Raw genomic sequence first — 18,190 nt, 5'->3', positions numbered from 1 at the left:
CCATATTGAAAGAGATTAGAGGCGATAAAAAGACTGTTGACCTCCAGGATGAAGCCATGAGAGACACACGACTGCAGAAGCCCATTGCACAGAAAGCTTTTATGATTTCACTGGCGTGCTCCGTTCTGAATTAAGCTTTCATTGTGTTTCTGCGTTCGGATCGCTTCTTATTGTCATGTTTAACTTCTGCGTGTGTGTCAGAGAGAGAGAGAGAGAGAGACAGACAGACGTAGACAAAGACAGAGAGTTGTGTGTGACTGTTTGGTCCGTGGGGTCATTTAATCAACCAGCCACATAATTTTTGTGCCTGACCTCTGACCTCAGCCAAGATCTGACATCACACTCACAGAGGGGCTGTTTGTGCAAACCCCGTTCGCTCTCTCTCTCTCTCTCTCTCTCTATCTCACTCTGACTCTGTCTCTCTCTCCCTCTGTACATGCATCTGTGTGTGTGTGTGTGTGTGTGTGTGTGTGTGTGTGTGTGTGTGTGTGTGTGTGTGTGTGTGTGTGTGGCTGAAGCCTCACTCCGGACCTCTCCAGTTCCCCACTTTCAGCAGGAGGTCTGTCTCATCTTTACTAAAAGCCTCTAATCCCAAAAAAACTCTTCTTTAGCAGTTCGAGCTGGTGAATTATGAAGTCTCAGTGGTGGTTTTAAAGTGAAGTAAAGCCAGCAGCAGCCGCCGGTACACTTTTTAGTGAAGTCAGCGTTGCTGAAAGCAGGGTGAAATTAGAGGGTCGTCGTACAGTAAGTCGGTGTAAGACACCGCTTGTCTTACACTGGCCATGCAGTGACAGTCCTTTAGCAGTGCTGACACTGGACCTGCTCAGCCTCAGTGAAGCTGTGGACTATGAGCAGAGCTCACAGCCGATGGACTTGTAGGCCTAGGCGGAAAGAACATAGTGCAGAAAGGGTGAGGATCTTTGGGAACCTCGTTATCCAATTTGATTCTGATCCTTAGTGTCACAATTTGATTAAGAAAAAATCTATTCTCGATTCAATAATTAGAAAACCAATTTTCAGATGGTCACAGATAATGACTGGCCTTGATGAAGGTCACTGTCTGACACACACTCACACTCTCACACACACACACACACACACACACACACACACACACACACACACACACACACACACACACACACACACACACTTATGTCTAGAAAGAGCAGGTGTGTTGAAAGTGGTTTCCATTTGCAGTCTACAGTCATTCGGAGGTCTTGCTCCAGCATTGCTCAGGAAATGCATCTGGTTTTTAGACAGTGAGGAGAGAAATGGAGAGAAAATTCAAATACCAGCGGCTGCCTTTTCCAAGCGTTTAGTACACACTGCTCAGACACACACACGCTCTGTGTCTGTCCGGTCTCTATGGTTCATTCGCTGGATCCCAAAACGGGACCCACCAACAGAATTCCAGTATTAAACATTTCTGACTCAACACACACACATTCACAGGAAATTAATTTCATACTGGGACATTCTTTTGTGTGTGTGTGCGTGAGTGTGTGTTATGCTATTTCGTATCAATACAGTGGTCCTTTAGTCTTATCACTGCTGCTTGTGGTGAATTGAAAATAGCTGCCTCGATGTTTGGCCTAAGGTATTAGCACCAAATGTCAGAGTCATTAGAATTCTGTGAAACCAGCTCTGCCTGCATGTGGCGAATGAGAAGCACTTCGCAGCTATGAGGCGAGAACCTTGTATCTCCAAAATGTCGGCTTTACAAGAAGAACGGCCTGGTTTCCTTTCCATGTTTGGAAATGGATTTTAGGTCTGAGTCGGGATGTTATGAGTCTAGGTGGATTGAAAGTGTCTTCAATGAATCAATAGTTTTTATCTGAGAGAATGAACGTCACAAAAATCTGACATACAAGGTTTTCAACTGACGGCAGCCATTTGTATTTTGTGTTCAGGGCGGCGAGAGACACACTCACTGTTATAATAAGCAGCCTAACTGATGAACACACAGTCCCAAGCGCACACACACACTCTTTCTCTCTCTCTCTCTCCAAGCTCATCAATTAGTGTGTGTCAGCCGCTGGACCAGAGCAGAGAGCTGACAGGGGTTAATGAAGTTATTAACCATGTGAATAGAGAAAGAATAGAAGAAGAGTGAAGTGACTGAAGATGTGAGAGGAGGGAGCAGAGGAGAGGAGATGCTCATCCACACACCCAGTCATTCATCTGATGCTGCTTTTATTCCAGACCGGCTTCTGATCGACACTGGAATGAAAGGCCGGGAAGCAGAGAAAAGGAGGAATTAATTTATTTTAGCGTGGCGAGCGGCTCGCAGCCGCTGTGCGTAGGATGTGACAGTCTCCAACTTTAGGGCTTCAAAGTGATGGACAAGAAAGACACAGTGGACAGACAGCTCCTGTGAGCAGCCCGCAGACTGCAAATCTGATTAGAAGACTAATTTCTGGAATAGCTTGGCCACAGTGGACGTGTGTTTCAACCAGGAAAATAGATAAATAAATAGCTGAGTAGAATGAATAAAAACAAAATTAAGACTTTGATACAGTGTTGTGCAACTGTGTAAGCCATTATTGACATATGGCATCATTTGATGCAGCAAGTTCTAACTATGTAGTTGCTAAAACTTACCAGTGAAACATTATAATATGCATTACTGTGTACTATAATAACAATGAAATACATAAACTGTTGTTGTGAAATATAAAGCATATTTCTTGAATCTTGAATCATTCTTATTCATTTCTTTATTTTTGCCGATCTTCCATAGACAGATTAATTCTATGTGGGACAGATTTAATGTTTGACACTGTTTGACAATTTAGCAGAAACTATAGATGGACATGATGACGTACAGCAGATTTTCCCATAAACATCCTATGTTAGATTCTTAGACTTTCTACCTTTCCAGCAGAAGCTGACCAGTAAAACCACAGTGTTTTGTGAGTGTGGTGAGATGATGAAAACATGAACCATGAAGTTATTGGACACTGAAAGCGAGTTGCTAATCTAATACTATAAAAACGTGACCACAGTGTCTCAGTGATCACCAGGTAAAAGATTACCTAGTTAATGTCATATAGGAATGTGTGTTTGGATGCGTTTGTTTGGCTGCCTCAGGGCTTTGTTGTTCACTAACCTCACAGCGTGTCGCAGCAGGACTTGAGTCAGGTCTAACTCTTTTATCAGATGACTGTCTTTTGTCAGCTAGAGAGTTCTGTGTCGGCACTGACACTGCGTTGTGCAGTGGTCTCATGAAAATGAATGAGGGAGCTGCATTTTTAATGTCCTTCTGCTCTTGGTCTCAACCTCAGTCAGCTGCATTTTGTCTTTGGGAGCAGACTGGCCATCAGAAAGTTGAGGAATTCAATGTCTTGTGAGGGCTGGTCTTTTTTCCCCCCAATGCCGGCGTTATAAAGCCTATATGAACATATTTAATAGGTCATCCTTGCTGCAGCCATTCAGCTGATGCAGTCCATAATAGCAGTTAGCAGCTGCCATCACAGCCCGAAAGGCTATGCTGGCTGACACCACAAAGCGTGCTAAGATAAGGGATTTGTTTAAGCACTCTGCAGGTGATGATCAGGACAGTGACGAAGAAGCAGACACATGAAAGATGAGTGAGCAGGGAGCAGCTGCTATGTCCTGCTTTACGTGCTATGTGCTGTGAACTCGCATCATAAAAAAAAGAAATGCTTTTGTTAAACTTTGGGGGTTTCAGCACGAGAGGCGTGCTGCAGGATTGACGATTCAGACTCAAACATTTAGAGCTTACTCATCAATTCTTGTCACGTTATAGCCTATAAGGCTTGTGCTATTTAGTAGCCAGACCAGTGAGAAAAATGTTTAATACTTACTCTACGGGTGGACACGGCTCTGAACAATGAAGGGAAAGAATGGAAGAGGGAGCAGGAACCAGCTCAGATCCAATTAGAGGTGCACTGTCAGATGTTATTGTGTGACTGTGAAGTAAATTGGAGCACAGTACATCATTCATGTGATCAGAATGGACTATTACATTCAAGTTATTGTTGTATTACAAGAATAAATAGCAAAAGTGTGGTGTAATACGCCACATATGTACCAAATGTCAAGGTCGGACTGATGTGTCAGTTCAGATTCAGTGCATCACATTGAGGCCGTTTGACAGTAAATGCCCAGCCTGGTTTTTGTCTGCCTCGGTTTGGGTGTCTTTCCGGCAGTCAAGGACCTTCCACTTCCAGACCTCTGAACCACCACTAAATCCTAAGACAAAGCAGCAGAAAGAAAAGCAAGACAACAACACAAGGAAAATCTACCACTGTACACACACATCATTCAGCACTTTGATATGTACACAAGAAACCACTCAGAGAAATCAGATTACACGCGTGATCTGACTTCACGTTTGCATGCTCACATGTTAAAAGCAGATCACAGACCTGGTCACGCATATACATGAGCAAGAAATTAGCTTTCTCCAGGGGAATAAACCAGAAGCTGGGTTTTTCATTTACGTGATGGTTAACTTACACACGGCATCGGGAGCAATTTGGAGTTCAGTATCTTGCCCAAAGATACTTCGACATGTAGACTGCCGAGGCCAGGGATCGAACCACCGACCGCTCTTCTTCCTGAGCCACAGCAGCCCTGTAGAAAAGCAAAGTTAAAGCACCTGCAAACACTCAGCGTAACTGTGTTTATCTATGGTAAGGCCATCTCATCTCACCTTTACATTTAAACTTTTGCATTGATGATGACATTGGAGTTACGGGAGTAATCCATAATCCTCAGACTCTTCTATTCGGCCTTACAAAGTTCTGTCAGGCAGATTTGAATGTATTTCACAAGTTGCTTCAGTGCTTGACCCAAACAAAGATGGCAGCCAGAAGCCAGACACCAGGGAGAATCCAAGAGTTTTCAATGATCATGGGCTTCCTTGATGGTATCTTTAAAAACACAGGAAGTACATGGAATAACGGGCAGTGTTGAGCCAGAGCTCCAGTATGGACGTCCTAAAGCTGAACTGAGTGAAGACACAGACACATTCATGAAGCACTTCCCCAGCAGAGACCATTACCATATTCAGATTCACATTGCCCTACATAACTTAATCCTCAATGACTGCGTTCTTTTCTTGTGTGTGTGTATGTGGCACGCACTTAACAGTTGTAGGTCAGTGTGACAGAGGCTGTTGTTGTCGAGTGTGGTGGTCAGAGAAGGCAGCGCCCAGGTCGTGGAGGGTGAAGTGTGTGTGTAGGTGTGTGGAATGTTCTGCTGGGTCGCTGACATCAGTGCCGGTCAGCTTCAGACACAATCTAACTACTGTTCTTCACATTGAGAGGAGCGGCAGGGAGAATCAGAGCCTCACAGATTTCCCTTCTTCTTCTTTGGTGCCACTGAGTGTGTGTCGCACTGCTCTCCATCCTCACTAAAGCAGAGACACACATCACCTTTGTTGACGATTCTGGTGCCACAACTGATCTGACTAAGTTGGCTCGATTCAGTTCTAGTCTGAGCGAGTCACTGAAAAACTCAAGTAATCCAGCCTCGTGTAAATCTGTGGAAACTGATGAGGAATTCTCCAGCATTGAGCATTAAAGCTGGAGTTGATAACATTGGAGAAACCACAAAGAGTAAGCTTGATTTTCCTAGTATCCCACTGAAAAATCCCCTCCTCTCCCTTCAGGCCTCAGGCTCACTGACTGAATGCTGCTGGAGGATGGCTCGTGATGAGAAGGCAGATCTTTTAATGAATGCTTACATAAACAACTCTGTTAAATCCCACAATCATGTAAACACAAGCAAAATAGCCGTCACCAACAATAACCTTCGGTCTCCCCAGCCTGTCGGTTACTGCTCCGCGCTGTGGGCGTGTGCTTTGTCCTGCTGGGTTTGCTGCTATTGTTGGTATTCAAGCTAACATGTTAGCGTGTTAGCATTGGGAAACTGGGGCTACACTTTTCCGCCATTCTTGTGTGACTAACTCGCCAAAGCTTTAGCAGTATGTCTGCCTAGCCTTCTGGAAGACTCGAGCAGAGTGTACACAGATAGGCGGGTAGACAGGTTGACAGGCAGATAGGCCATCCAATCACTTCACTCATGGCAATGGAAATGATTGGATGGACTTATTACAGGCCAGCAGCAGTCACAGATACTGGATTTTTTTCAGTATTTTGCTGTCAGGTTCTAAAGAGGAGTTCAACAAATATGATAAGAAAAGCTTCTAAAATATATTATCTGCTGCGAGCTTTAAGGAAAGCTAATGAAGAAGGTGTGGGGCTGCCGTATCATGAGGCAGGACTTCATGACTTTATGACACCCAGACAAGAGACACTAAGCAAACAACATGTGTCAATAGCATCACAACCCTCTCTCTCTCTCTCTCTCTCTCTCTCACACACACACACACGCAGAAGGTCATGACCCTCCTTTGTGATGGCTCGTCCCCAGGACAGTGAAGAGTTTTGCGACAGGAGGCAGAGGTCTGCTCCTGTGGCTATCACCGTGTTTTCATTTTAAAATGTAGAATTTTTGCCATGTTTACACTCAGCATACTCATACTCAGCAGCATACTCAGCATTTCAGAACCCCCTCACTCAGAGACACTTTCAGAGTCTTATCGGTCACAATTTACCCTTCCCCGATTCATCAGGCCCGTATCACATGACCTTATTCTGGAAGAAATGAAATGCTGTCAGTTTGTTTAAATCTGTGAGCCTTGACTACCTGCAGCTAATTCTAAAACAGTGTTTTAAAATGAAATTTCTGCATTGAAACATCCGATTGAATATTTTATTTACTTATTGCCAAACATATTTGCTGACAGCTAAAACTATGATAATGTATATAATTTCTGTAATGTTCAGCAGGTTGACATATTGGTCAGGGTCTTTTCTGAAAGCAGCCAATTCAAAATGATTTCCTAGTAGGTTTTGTGGCCATACCCTGTGTAATTTTTCATTTTTAAGAAAAAAAAAAAAAGAAGTGTTATGAGAGTTATCTCAGTTCATTTAGTTGTATTTATTTTCTAAGCAGCCGCAAGAATTTCTTCGAAATAACATTTGAACTCAAGGTAACATTTCTTCATCATTCATTGATTTGAGATTTGAGAATTTAATAATGACTGAATCTTTATTCTTCATAAATGTTTAATTTCAATTTCATTCCCATAGTCATGCTCTGCTGACCTGCTGTGAACTGAACAAGTAAGACTTTAAGTTGCAGTAGCCATTAATAAGACTTAAGTGTACCAATTAAGCATTAGACTCATTTTACTTTCCTATGAAATTTACAATTAAGCACTAATATCTTTGTAGGAAATTACTAGAAACCATGGGACCTGTGAAACAGCCTGTGACTGGACTTTTCTGACATGGCCTTAAATGTGTTTTTATCTGACAGGACGCAGTGATTGTCTGCTGTATGGACTTCTGTTGAAGTAGCTTCAGGTTGGTTAGCAGCTCTTTAAGCCACCAATCAGGTTAAACACATTTGGATGAGGTCATGTTGCCTTATGCTTCTGTGCAGTATGCAGTACGAGTGAGTCTCAGCATCACTCCAAAGCACTGGCAGTGTCTTACAGCCAGGGGGAGAGAGAGAGAGGGGGGAGTAGGGACAGTGGGAGGGCAAAGCTCATTTGCATGAGAAGAGCTCCTCAGGCCAATGGCCAGAATGGATAGAGGGAATATCAGGATCCAACAGGAAGTGACGTGTCGGGTTACACTCTCCTCCCTCTTTTCCTCAGGCAAGAGAGAGAGAGAGAGAGAGAGAGATCAAGGGAGAAGGAAGGAGAGAGCGGGGTAGAAGTAAATGGGCCAAGCAGCAGTCTCATTCTTGCTGTGTGAGATCACGGAGCGTCAGAATGTGTCGGGATCCGCTCGACTACTGAAAACAAGACTGAACAAGACAGAGGGAGAGACACCGAGAAGAAAAGGGAGGGAGGACAGAAGGACATAGGAGGGAGGGAAGGAAGGAGGGTGGAGGAGGAGGTCTGGAGGAGTTTTGGGATCTTTTGGGATCTACTCTCCGCAAAGGATCTAGTTGGCAAAGTGTGTCACAGGGGCTGAGCTACAGCGGACTCACCACAGCCCCCTCACTGCAGCAGGGACAAAATGAACTATCTGGTGAGTGTGTGTGCATGCGTGAGGGAGAGATTTCAGTGTGTGCATGTAAAATCACTGCTTTTCAGTGTCTGTCTACTCCTTCATTCCCCGTGGTTTTAGTGTATGTGTGTGTTTTAGCAGGACCTGCTATACCCCAGCTGTGCATGGACTGTGGTGTGGAGGAAGGGAGGGGGGAGTTGAGTATGAAGAAAAGGAAAACGTGAAGGGGGAGGAGAGGGAAACTGGAGTTAACATTTTCTCTGCAGATGCCTACCTTTTGTTGGCTCTCAGCAGGGAGTGTGTGTATGCTTGTGCGTGTCTGTGTGTGTGGCGAAGGGTTTTAAGTCGTACACAGGTCGAGGAGACTTCAGCGTCCTGTGGAGGAATGTGGAGGGACAAAGTTGCTAAAAATTCCTCCTGTTTTTCTGAAGTACACTAGCTTTCTTGGTGTGTCTCGAAAGACTTTTAAAGCTAAATGCACCAGAAGACTCGTTGTCAGGCAATTGAGTATGACAAAAATAGAAACTATATGCTGCAAGACATGAGTAAAACATCAAAAATAAGCTGTGAAAAGAGGAAACGCGGCAGAAATGTGACATTTCTAGGTTGCATATCCGAGTACTTTCATAAGAACTTCTTTAAAGTTTGTCACTTGATGCCTATAATCCTCTTGAGAGCTTTCCTCACTGAACCCTAAAGATACACTGCGCATGTTTTCTTTTAAACTTTCTTCCCTGAATGCATCACTGCACAGAATCAGACCGCATAGCAGAGGTCCATAGTCCAGTTTATGGAAAGAAGTAAGGAAGAAAGAAAGACAGTGAGAGAGAGAGAAAGAAAGAGAGCGAGGGAGAGAGGGGAAGAGCCGTGGTCTGTCTTTCTGCTGACTCAGAGGAAAGTGGAGAAAAATGAAGATTTTATGGCCGGAGGACGGAGGGAGGCGATCAGTCGGCTGAAAGAGAAAAACGCTTCAGTAAAACAAGAGCAGAGAGAGAAGGGAAGCAGAGAGAGAGACTGGGACAAGATGATATGTGCAAGTATTGAATATGACATTGATCTAGTAAAGCGGAGAGAGACAGAAGGGAGTGGTGGACTGGGGGAGAGAATAATGGTTTGGAGAGGAGGGAGAGAAGAGTAGTCAGAAGGAAGGAAGGAATGGAAGGAGGAGAGGAGAGAAATAAAAAGAAAGTGGCAGCAACAGTCCTTCCCTGCCATTGTTTAAAAGCTTCTGCGTCAGTGTTGGCTGCCTGCTCATGTCATACCAGTGTGTGTGTGTGTGTGTGTGTGTGTGTGTGTGTGTGTGTGTGTGTGTGTGTGTGTGTGTGTGTGTGTGTGTGTGTGTGTGTGTGTGTGTGTGTGTGTGTGTGTGTGTGTGCGGGGGGGGGTAACTACACAGTCAGGAATGTGGCAGACAGTGAGATACTGTGGAGCAGATTGCCGTGTGTGTAACTAGTAATTACACGCCAGTAATTAGTGTGTAATTAATATAAAATAACATTCCGCTGTTGTGGAACTCGGCAGCCATGTCAAAGCTTTCCCATTGACTGCACAACACTACCATGTTGTGTCTGTGTGCGTTCAGATGTAATGTGGATTTATCAGTTTCAGTGCAAAGTAAACTGCTGAAATGTGGAAAGATAAAGCTCGTCCTGTCTGTCGTTATATTCGTAAAAGAAATGAAAGAAAAGCAGACAAACGGAGAAGACATGAAGATCAGTGATTTATTTTTTTATCCTTGAATTTTTTTGGGATGTTTTTCTGAACAAACGCTGTCACAACAGCAGCCATTGCTTTATAAGAAAGCAAATTATGTATTTTAAAATATTTATTAGTAGAGATCTCTCCCCAGGTAAAGATAAATCAGGCGTCAAAAGAATTGCTGAACCAAGCCGTCAGACCTGGACTTCATAGACCTGAATCCAGAGGTTCTGACTGGATTCTATGGCTTTTTAATACACTGTGATCACTCTGTGTGTGTCCTTGTCAGGTTAGCCTTGGGCCCAAAATCTCTTTCCTTCTTTATTTATGTGCCAAGTGCTGAAATAATTGTCCCCCCTCCTCATGAAAGCGCCCATGGTGCATGCATAAGCACATATGCTGCCTGAAGTTAGCTTTGTTTTTCACATCTCCAGTTCCCTCTGTAGCCTTTGCACTCCTACGCGCCTCTCCATCTAGGATCTCACCCAGATTGGCTGTTTCAGCATAAATGTCGCATATAACCAGCGCAAGCTGCTGGTTGGCGTCTGTTTTGGTGCAAGAAGACGCCACAGCTGCTGTTCTCACGGGATTTGCTGGGTTCCTGGTCGCTGGTTCAGTGTGTTGTCTGATGTATTTACTCCGACCATGCCAGTGGGTGGACACAGCCTTCATGTGTGGTTTGCCAGGTCTTTGTAGGTTTCAGCTGGTCTCCAGGTTCTTCCCAAGCTGAAGGAGACAAGCGGTGACACATAATCGGTCTCAGAAGTGAGGAGGAGTGAACAGGGCCGGGAAACAGTGCTGGTTTTAAATAGATGAAGAGGATTCCCCACATACCACGGAGGAGTGTGTGGGTATGTGTGCTAGAGGGAGATCGGGTTCACTCATTCATCCAGAGAAACAAGTTTCCCTGACTCTAACTTGATCCTGGCTAATTAAAACACATTGCTAATCTTGACTATTGACCTGTCAGATGGTTTAAATGTTATGAAAGGAGCTATCAGGTGGGCGTTGACAGCAGGAATACACTGATACACACTGTGTGTTCCCATTACGCTAACTGTGTTTGAGATGCAGCAGATAAGTATGCTCGGAAACACCAGCGTGCTAACAAAAATCGCTCGATTTATGAGTGCGATGTTGACGGACATGGTTGTCCCGCAACAAAACGCTCATTAGAAACCAGCTTGGAACTGCAAAGGTGATGCTGCAGTAGTGTATGATGAGCCCCAAGCCAAATATGTAATGAATATATTCTTGAAAAGGCTCAGTCATTTCCTAAAAGAGCTGCTTTCTGTAGTTTTTAGCAAATGTTACTCAAACAGGAGGGAATTGTGTATTTGTTGGGGGCTAATTTCAGTGGCAGATTGATCTACACTTGGTGCTCCAGTGAGTATTTGGGGCAGTGTATGTGGGATTGAGTCAAAATGCACTACAATATGTGTGTTCATGGTCATGAAGAAACGTGTCACCCAGTGCGACCATGAGGCTCATCAATGTGTTTGTCGTAGTTTTTGAAGAGCAAAACAAGCTCCTTGGATCGCTCTCGTTGCCCTTTGTTTTTGTATTATATGCATACACATCCTTGCCGTGCATGGCAATATAAATCTAAAGATATGAAGGATGGGGTTGGTGGTGGAGTCAGGTTTGTTGGTGGCCCTCATTGTGTCAGTGCACATTTCTTTGCCGATGTATTTCTCCTGACTCACCGGCTGAGTCATGGAGGCCTGGCTTACAGCAGGAAATCCCCTCTGTCTCCTGCATGACAAACACACACACATGCTCAACATCTCCAGCTCCCCCCCCAGGGTGTTCTGGCTATGGTGATTAGCCCTCCACCTCCATCTACCAAACCACACACATACAGATCCACCGAAAACAGTCGTTTTCACCCAGATCCCGACTGTACCTGACTGTTCATCCCACTACAGGAGCAGAAGTAGTCCAGAGGCGGACAGTCAGTCCTCAGTTCAGCCTCAGTGATCACACCGAACAGCTTCACAACGTCTGTGCCCGATGGTCTTCTCATACATCTGTATGGTAGATATTATCAAGCCTCTCCCTCTGGAGCTAACAGTGCCGCCGGACTCGCAATTCCCAGAATTCACCATGCTTCATGTCGTAATTCACTGCAGTAATGTACAAAGAAAGCAATGTGACAGAAAGCTGGCTTTATTACTGTTATTGTTATGCCTTGTGGCTGTGTCTTATCTTAAGAGCCTCGTTAAAGGCCGACAGAAGATGCTGCTTTTTTCCTGTCCAGTATGCTAGTTTTGAAAAGGTCTTTTCTCATGTGTGGAAATGGTGGAGAACAATCAGCATTTTCATCTCATCAGTGTGGTCACGGCCCAAACAGGAAAAGCACTTATTTAAATTGATTGATTAATTGATTGGTTTTAAGTGTCCTGCCGCCACATGGTGCTCAGCCCGTCTTGGCTTACAAGACAATGAGCAACAACAGCTGAGATGGTCACGAAACAGTCCAGAGTCTGTACTCGCTCAAAATTTCTTATGTAATTCAAAGTATTTGAGCCATTTTTTTTACTTTATTAGATAGCACAGAGCAGACAAAGGTGATAGGAAATCAGATGAAAGAGACAGACTTGAATATGAATCAAAGGTTTCAACCAGACGTGAATCAGAGACATTGCAATAAATACAGCATTCTTATTTTTCTGCTCCAAAAAGTTCCCAATAACCAGCAACGTGTGAAAAACTAGAACTGTTTCATCACATCAAGCCTCTTGAGTCTGTGAACTGTGAGCCACATAAGCGACCACAGTCGCTTTGACACATAAATGCTGCAGCGTCTATGAGACACGTTGAGATTTGGACCAGTGCTGAAAGACAAGGCCTTGTCCTGTTCTGGACTGACTCACAGCACACTGGTCATGGACTGCCCATTAGCGAGAACGTTGCCATGCAATTCAGCATTCTTAGCAGTCAGCCATCCTTTCCCAGAACGTGAAGAGTGAACCAGATGACATTTCTCCACTCATTAACAGCTCCGGTTGTTTTCCCAGCATGCTCGATTGTGCTGTTTTTTGCAGTGAATACTGCCAGTGCACATTTTTCAGCTGCTGATTTGTCCAGAGATGCACTGAAGGCGGCGCAGTGGCTCAGTAGTTAACGCTGTCAGGTCACAGCAAGAGAGCATCCTGGCCTGAATGCCTCATGTGGGTGTCTTTTTACAGTCACGATTAACTCTTACCTAAAAATGGAAGCAGTTTTCTGATGTGTTAACACAAGAATCTACGCTCAAATATCCTTTCAGCTGCTTCTCGTGACATGATGAGATACCGCTGAAAACTGGACCTTTTAGCTTTGATTATTTTACACATTCTGAGGTCAAGAATTAAACTCCGTGCTTAACTACAGTGTTTGGCTGGTTAAATATTGGCCAGATTTGCCAGAAAATCCTCCAGCTTGGGCACGAAATATCAGGTTTCAGTGTCTGATTTGCATTTTTTTTTTTTTTTTTTTCTTACAAATGAGCAAAGCAGAAACACAAGTGGTAGATCCAGCAGCGTAGTTTTCCTGCTGCGTGGGACAGTTTTGGATCTGGAGAGATATGCAGGCACTAGGTGACACTCATCCTTTACAGATACCATGAAACTACTTTCATCTCAAAATCTCTGCAGGCACAAATGAATAGAAATTCATTGCCATTTTGTGGCTCAACTGTCTTAATTTTTCAAGCTTTGGGGAGAGGCTGCATACTTCAAATGAAGTGATTTGACCTGCAAAGCATTAATATAAAGTCAGATTGAGGAAAACATGCAGCATCTCTTCAGCCTAGTGAGAATCAAACTCAGCTGTTGTGCCTCTTAAATTGACTGATGTCATGCACGTTTCACTTGAATCCTAACATGAAGCCTTCAGGGACATTTAAAGTATTTGATTAAAGGCACGTCTTCAGTAGTGATGGTAAAAAGTACAAACTTACGGTATTAATGTGCGTTGGATGCTCAGGCTAAAGCTTTCCAGCTGACGATTCAGAACTAGAGTGTGTGATGTCTAACTTTATCTTATGCTCCTGCCTCCACTATACGGCCTTATTTTTTGGCCTTGGTTTCACAGTACAGTAGAGTACGGTTAGCAGACAAACAGCATGCTATGAATCACTGGATGTTTTTCCCCACTGCTCAGTGCTGAATCATAGAGTCAACACTGCAGTCTCAGCTGCAGCTTTCTCAACAGATTTATGTGAGTGATCAAAGTGTCACAGTTCACCAGTGTGGAGATTTATGCCCCTGTGGTTGTGAAACCATTTTAAACCAGACACCTTTGGTTTGCTGTTTTCCCCCGTCTTTCTGCAGAGATGTAGACTTGCAAAATATTAATGCTTTCCCTGCAGCTTCATGCCACGGTGGTTTGGAGCTTGTGTGTTTTGAACATTGTTTTCCCGTGTGGAGATGAAGGCTCCAGCTCTTCATCATAAGCGTGTTTTGATCAGAGGAATAAGGACTGCAGTCTGTCAGTCACACACACACACACACACACACACACACACACACACACAGTGATCAGAGGGTGTGTCACAGGTTGTAGCTCACGTCTCTGCTACGTGTGTAAGTGCAGGTTAGTGAAGCCCTTAAACACAGGTGTGGGCAGCTCTGTGGGCATGCATGCAGATCTCCTGTTGTGGATTGCACATACTAATTTCAGAAGGTGCTGGGTCACGCCTTCACCTTGTGAATGGAACCTGGCTAGCCAAGCAGCTAACGGCTAAGAAAACAACAACCCCACCTGCTTTTTTGCAGCTGATCGAATAGATAATGAGCTAAAATCCCGCTGGTGGATTTTGATAACGTGCTTGTTAACGCGGGTTCCAGACCTCGAATCACTGCACACAGACAGACGTAGCGTTATTACACTGTTGTTATAAGTCGACTACTAACAACTGTTAAACGAACACATTTATTTGATCAATGTGGAAAACGTTAAATGGCCCCCCCACACAGCTTCTGAGTCGACAGAAAATGACATCAGCAGGTTGGATGGGCTACATCAGTCACTATTGATTGGTTAGAGCGAAGTAACATACCGCCTCCCCTGTTCCCTGATAGAAATTGGCTAACATGGTCATGATGTCAGGCTAAATGAATGAAGTGAAACACAATGACAACTCAGTAATTAATAATAAATAACAATAAAAACCATAAATATCGGTGGTTGGTGGGACTGTGTGCTTTCTTTCACTGGGACAAAATAACTTAAGTTAGTTTTTAAGTCGCAAATTTACAAAGAAAGAAAGTCAAATCTCATCAATATGAGAAGCAGTTCTACTCGTGTTCAGATATTCTGAATCTCCACCCTCATTTTCTCGCGGTTGTTTGTAAGGAGGAGCTGCTTTGAATGAGCCAACTATCTGTGTGCATCTGTGTGTGTGTGTACTGTATGTGTGTGTCTGGCAGCTATTCATAAGTTCCTATCAGGGTTGTCTGTCAACAGGTTAAGCAACACTGAGGTCACGCCTCTGTGAGTCTACGCTGTGCTTCAGGCTATACAATCCCCGCTGTTGTTTCTGCTGTTAGTCACAGCCTGAAGGCAGAATTCTTCAGCGTGGATCATCACTCGTCAAAGCTGCTGCCTTAACCAGCACCGAGCGGAGCACGTAGAGCTATTTGGAAAATCCAGAGTTTGTTGTATTTTCAGCCAAAAAATACAAGAAATTGTGCTAAAAAATGTAAAAATTCACAGCACCCAGAGTGAAACAAAATAAGGCCGACGGCTTCACACATTATTGCGTCCAGAGAGCAGTAAGTACTTTTAGCTCAGAAGTGATGGGTGGCTAATACAGAGCTCTCTGCATGTACGCTACACGTCAGTGTCCTGCAGCTCCACCTCAGTGCTTCACTGGGTGGAGGATTCTTTCTGCTGTTGTACAGATCAGCCATGCACTCACAACTATTTCTCAAGAACGGTCTGACATGCCAAGACAGGAAAAAGGGGGGGCAGGGGGGGTCTGAAGGAGAAAGAGGTGGCTTGGCGAGAGAGAGAAAGAGGAGGGTGGAGGGAAAAAGAGAGAGACACAAAGAAAGGAAGGAAAAAGAGAATCGCTATGCTTTTATTTGTCGGTTTCTCATTTATGATGAAAAGTAAGAATCTGTATTTTGTGTCTGTTTGTGTGTGTGTGTGTGTGTGTGTGTGTGTGTGTGTGTGTGTGTGTGTGTGTGTCTGTGCGTGTGTGTGTGTGTGCGCCTTTGTGTGTATGTGTTGTGACACCTCTGGAATGTGAAGTAATAGGAGAGTTGTGTGTTTGCATGTGAAGGCTGTGGAATGCTGTAGTAGGAGTGTGTGTGTGTGTGTGTGTGTGTGTGTGTGTGTGTGTGTGTGTGTGTATGTGTGTGCGCGCGCAGTAGAGAGAGAAAGATTGGCCCAGGCTCACCTCAGCAATAGCAGGGACACAGAAACACACGCCCACACCTCAGCAGTAGTATCTGTAGCGTCTGGATTACTGAAAAACTCTGGAAAATCAGTTACAACCAAAGAGAAAATGTTTTCGCAGAGGATCCATATCTGCATATTTCAAGTCCACCCAACCAAATCCAAACAGAGCAGAGTCAGCACAGGACTGCACACAGGGGGACTCCATGACCCTCACTCTTTGTTTGGCGTCTTTCCATAATGTTTTCCATAATCAGACAGCGGTCACTAATCACATTCAGCGTCACTTGTGGACTGTTTTTGTTCTTTGGTTGGATTTCAAAAGTCAAAATTCAGAGAAAGATCTCAGATTTCTTAGAAATGAGGAGTCCAATTAAAGTTCAGTCAAGCAACAGAAAATCAACCAAAAACAGTCATTAAGAAGCCACACTGTGCATCTGAACATTGTTCATTTATTGACAATGTTACCCAGTGTGTCTGAATTTGGGTTTGAGGAGATTTGGTTTAAATAAGACGGAGCAGCCGTGAAGACGTGGAATATTTCACTCAGTGGAAACATCGCATCGCTTTAAATGAAGAGCTGCGACCGAGCCGAAGCACAGCATGTGTGATATGTCGCTGTCAGACTGTGAGACAGCGGAAAAGATCAGTGAAACAACCTTAAGCTACCTTAATGGGAGGACAGGGGAAAACTGTAATGTTTTAATATGCCACAGTTTTGATATTCAGATAATAGTTTCAGTCCAGTGTGTGCAGTGTGAGCTTTATTCACTGGTTTCCTCTGTTTCATGTCTTTGTAAACTGAGTATTTGCAGTGTTACAGTGTGTGAGACAAACAGTCAACCGGGCAGAATTCGATTGAGAAGAAACGAAAGCAAAACACAGCACAGTTCACACACATGCAATCCCCCTCTGCTGCTCCTGTGTCATGTGGAGTCTTGTCCATCTTGTCATGTTTAACACCATCTTTACACACACACACACACACATTTGGCCACATGGGCTGTTGTCCCTGCAGAGGGATCTCCTGCACACTGCTTGTTTGTTAATGACTGTTTTCTGTCTTGTGTGTGGGGAGACAGAGAGTCTTGTGTGTTTTTACTTTGTCCTTATACCTCATTGCTTGTCAGCGCGAGCGCAAATAGTGTGCTACATTTTTTATTTAACGATAAACAAACCGAATAAACTCACAAAACGTCAAGAAAGGATGTTTTTCTATCTGGGGTGAGCTGTTTTATTCAGTTGCCTGTTGGTGGTTTAACGTCTCAGTGGCAAGCAGTTACGCAGTGTGCTGTATGTGTGTGGGGCTTTTATTGTGAAAGGTAGAAAAACAGAAGAGTGGATCTTTAACGGGCTTGGCAATGCTGGAAGGTGTTAAGAGTCATGTCTTTGTCATCTGAATTCAAGTCTCTGCCTTTTGTTGAACTCAGTCGAGCTTAAGAAGCTTAAGAAACAAAATAAAACTCACCAAAACTGTCTTGGTTTGTTTTTCCACTGTGTCATCACCAGCTCTCGTTGTAGTAAGTAAATCCTTAATTCACAGAGTCAGATGTGAAAATGTTCAGGCTCTCGACCGTTTGTCCCCGCTGTCTCCTCACTTTCAGACAGACAGACCTTCAAAGGGCCGTTTGAGGGATAAGACTTGGTGTCAAAGATCAGATTAGACTTAGTTCAGGTTATGGTGAGGGCATGAGTTAGACACACCGGCGTGATGGTTAAGGTTCGGTTGGGAAGGCATTATGTCTGTGAGTGTCCCCAGAGGGTATAAGTACAAATGTGAGAGGATTTCCCTGATCTTTCACATTAATCATTTGAGGCAGAGTGATGCCTCTGACCAGATCAGTGCTAATCTGGTTTTAGCTGTACTTTGACTCTTTTTTTTTCTGGCTGCGGTTGTGCCCAGCTTATAGCAGAGACTGGTGATGTTGATGCTGGTCGGCCATTCTGTCCAGTGCCACCCTCAAGATAAAATCCTAGCATTTCAGACAAGATATGTTTGATGTTCATTGCTGGAGACTTTCATGCTCTCAAGGGATGAACCCTTTAGA

General features: G+C 44.1%; 1 protein-coding gene across 2 annotated transcripts in view; it reads left to right on the top strand.

The window, feature by feature from the left end:
• The window catches only part of bcar1 (BCAR1 scaffold protein, Cas family member), an 81,791-nt gene that overhangs the window by 27,889 nt on the left and 35,712 nt on the right, over positions 1-18,190 (top strand). Inside the window, exon 1 of one of the 2 annotated variants that reach the window (XM_070972453.1) lies at positions 7,687-8,078. The exons of the other annotated variant lie outside the window; for it this stretch is intronic. Coding sequence (XP_070828554.1) covers positions 8,067-8,078 — 12 coding nt within the window. The 5' untranslated portion in view covers positions 7,687-8,066. Of the gene's footprint in view, positions 1-7,686; positions 8,079-18,190 lie in introns of those variants that run through there. 2 annotated transcript variants of the gene reach the window in all.

The sequence above is a fragment of the Chaetodon trifascialis genome, chromosome 10, assembly GCF_039877785.1.
Source record: "Chaetodon trifascialis isolate fChaTrf1 chromosome 10, fChaTrf1.hap1, whole genome shotgun sequence".
Lineage (NCBI taxonomy): Eukaryota > Metazoa > Chordata > Actinopteri > Chaetodontiformes > Chaetodontidae > Chaetodon > Chaetodon trifascialis.
The sequence above is the reverse complement of the archived record's forward strand: the minus strand, read 5'-3'. Positions and strand labels throughout refer to the sequence as shown.